Here is a 3,507-nt window from a genome sequence, read left to right on the forward strand (position 1 = left end):
GTAGGATTCTGCTCTCCCCATGAATGGATAGTTGAAAAATTCAGATACCATAAATTACTATTCTGCAGACTGGTACAAAATTTGCTGTTTCTGATTTTCAATGTGTATTGGTTTCTACTATTTATGGACATACAAGAACGAAAAACATGATTGTAAAGATCAGGGAAGGCCCTCATCCTCTCCGATGTCCCGATCTCTCTCTCCCACCAGTCATAGTTTGGGATGATTTAGGAAGGTTCCAGTCTTCAGCCGTGTTCTGGTCTTTTTCATTTCCTCCACCACACACATTGACAGGCCAGACCGCTGTGGTAGTAATTTGTTTTAAATCACTGTCCAGCCGACCGTTCATGGGAATTTTTCATTGGTAAAGCCACTTCCTTTGTCAGCCTTTGCAGTGCTGTGTCCACCATTGGGGAGAAATTCCACAACTCTCTTTATATCATTATGTGATGAAAATTTCTTTTGTTTTCAGGTCAGGATTTTGGCGTTTGGTTAACTCAAAGTAACGTGCAATATAAACATTACATTCTGATTCTGAAGCCTTTCTTCTGTGCTTGCCTCACTTTACAAATCATGTCTATCCATCTCAGTCTCTCTGAAAGAGGTCGGACCAGCAAACCTCAGAATACCATAAGCAATAGCCTGATCAGTGAAGGTTTTACCTTCATGGGATTCAGCCTCTTTATCACAGCTGGCCTCTTCGTAAACACTCTTGCAGACCAATTTGGTCGGCATGGCTTTGGCCCCACAGGCCCAGCACTCCACTGGAACGAATTGTCTCCGATAATCTGCTCGGGTTAGATATACTTCTCTGACTCTAGATGAGAAAGAAATCTGTTCCCAGCTCATCACCACCCTATTTAAGACCTATCGATCAAATACTTTGGCACTAGGGGTGTGCTGACAGGAGGACCTCCCCAACTCATCTCTGACCCAGACAATTTTGTCTGTAGCAGATGTCACGTCCTACTGGACATTACTTCCTGTCTCAGTAGAAGTAACGTCTCCACCTACTAAATGATTTAGGAACTTTTGACATTTTTCCCACCTCTTGTACAATTAACCTGAAGTTTGTAATAGACGCCATCATCATATATCCTACATCTCCCTAACTACTCACATTGCGGGATGATTCGGGAAGGTCCTGATTCTCTTGTGTCCTGATCTTCTACATCTTCCTGAGCACATACATTGCGGGATGATTCGGGAAGGTCCCCATCCTCTCATGTTCTGATCTTCTACATCTTCTCCAGCACATACTTGTGGGATGATTCAGGATGGTTCTCATCCTCTCGTGTCCTGATCTTCTACGTCTTCTCCAGCACATACATTGTGGGGTGATTCGGGAAGGTCCCGATCCTCTTGTGTCCTGATCTTCTACATCTTCCCCAGCACATACATGGTGGGAGGATTCAGGAAGGTCCTCATCCTCTCGTGTCCTGATCTTCTACATCTTCTCCAGCACATACATTGTGGGATGATTCAGGAAGGTCCCCATCCTCTTGTGTCCTGGTCCTCTACATCTTCCCAGCACATACATTGTAGGATGATTCAGGAAGGTCCCCATCCTCTCTTGTCCTGGTCCTCTACATCTTCCCAGCACTCACATTGCAAGATAATTTGGGAAGGTCCTCATCCTCTCTTGTACCCTCTCCTACTACATGTTGGCCTTGACATATTTGTCCCACTTTGTATTAAATAATGTGCAGTGGTGCTTTATAGTTTTACCCTTTTTTTATGGAAAAAATATAATAAACAGAGGAGTCTGGATTGTGTTTCCATTAAGTTCACTCATTTACTATACAAGTCCTGGCATTGATCAATTTGTGCTATGTCACCAACATGACATGGGTTCCTTATGATCACTTTAAAAGCACTGTGCAAAATTATGAAGAAAGAATTCTACCTACGTAAACCGTTTTTCTCTAAAAGCATGCTCTCCGATGTGACTTCTTTGATGTACAAGAAGAGTTTCCTTCCGAGTAAAACTTTTACTGCACTCTGAACAAGAAAAAGGGCGCTCATCCCTGTGACTTCTCTGATGTGTAAGAAGGTTTTCTTTCTGAGTGAATGTTTTCCCACACTCAGAGCATGAAAATGGACGCTCCCCCGTGTGACTTCTCTGGTGTACAAGAAGCCTTTCTTTACGAGTAAAACATTTTCCACATTCAGAACATGAAAATGGACGCTCCCCCGTGTGTTTTCTATGATGTGTAAGAAGGTTTTCTTTCTGTGTAAAACTTTTACCACACTCAGAACATAAATATGGCCGCTCACCTGTGTGGCTTCTCTGGTGTGTTAGAAGCCTTTCTTTCCGAGTGAAACATTTCCCGCACTCTACACATGAAAAAGGGCGCTCACCTGTGTGACTTCGCTGGTGTGTAAGCAGGTCTCCTCTCTGAGTGAAACTTTTTCCACACTCTGGGCAAACAAAAGGGCGTTCACCCATGTGAATTCTCTTGTGTTCAGTAAGTACACTTTTCCGGGCAAAACTTTTTCCACATTCGGAACATGAAAATGGACGCTCACCGGTGTGAATTCTCTGATGCACCATAAGGTTTCCCTTGACTCTGAAACATTTTCGACACTCTGGGCACTGAAATGGACGATCGCTTGTTGGTGTCTGTTCTTCTACAGCAAGAGATGATCCTGATAAAACACCCTGAATAACATTTGAACACATAGAAGGTCTATCATAAGATCCATCCGCGGGATCCAGATAGACTTTGTTGGGAGCAGTATGTGAGGCTTCAGGATTGGTGGAGGCCAATGATCTTACCCCACAGTACGGTCTGTGATGTGTATGTGGAGGAATGGGGATTGCTCCTGGAGAATTCTGCGTCATACCACTGTCTACTGTGTTAGAATCCAAAGACGGGATAACATTTCCCTCCGGGGTATTCCAGACATAGCATCCATCTATGGAAAAAAAACTATTTTATTATACCATCACATCATTCCTTCCTGTTCTACAGTCATATGTTGGTCACTAATCAACAGATTTATAAAAATCTATTTCAGCAATTTCAAAAAGAAACCAAACTGGCTACAACACAATCATAAGGAATGAAATAAAGGGACCAACCCCCACCACTCTTGTCCACAATTCACAACCAGCCGGACAACCCAATAGTTGCTGGAGTAAAATAAATACATGACTTCTTTCTGCACATAAACTTACTGAGTTACCTACCTGTCCCAATATCTAGAGAAGTCTCCTCCTTTTTAATGTTTAACCTGCTAACTCTAACCCTGGACTTAACACTAACCCTAAACCCTAACCCCCTAACCTTAAACCTAACCGCTAACCCTATCCTCAACCCCTAACCCCCCTAACCCCTAACCTTAACCCTAACCCCTAAACCTAACCACTAACCTTAACCCTACCCCCCTAAACCTAACCCCTAACCCTAACTCCTAATCCTAACCGTAATGCCAACCCGAACCCTAAGCCTAAGCCCTAACCCCTGAACCCTAAACCTAACTGGTAACCCTAACCCTATCCCC

The 3,507-nt window shown here is 43.4% G+C and overlaps 1 protein-coding gene across 1 annotated transcript; it reads right to left on the bottom strand.

Moving 5' to 3' along the window:
• Window positions 1-1,772: 1,772 nt before the first annotated feature.
• Window positions 1,773-3,229, bottom strand: LOC140344841 (uncharacterized). Its single transcript, XM_072432046.1, has 2 exons — window positions 3,194-3,229; window positions 1,773-2,919 (listed from the first exon to the last, which is right to left on the bottom strand). The coding sequence occupies exon 2, from the start codon at window positions 2,843-2,845 to the stop codon at window positions 1,907-1,909; it is 939 nt and encodes a 312-aa protein (XP_072288147.1). The 5' UTR covers window positions 2,846-2,919; window positions 3,194-3,229; the 3' UTR covers window positions 1,773-1,906.
• Window positions 3,230-3,507: the final 278 nt, after the last annotated feature.

This window comes from Pyxicephalus adspersus, unplaced genomic scaffold, assembly GCF_032062135.1.
Source record: "Pyxicephalus adspersus unplaced genomic scaffold, UCB_Pads_2.0 Sca70, whole genome shotgun sequence".
Classification (NCBI taxonomy): domain Eukaryota; kingdom Metazoa; phylum Chordata; class Amphibia; order Anura; family Pyxicephalidae; genus Pyxicephalus; species Pyxicephalus adspersus.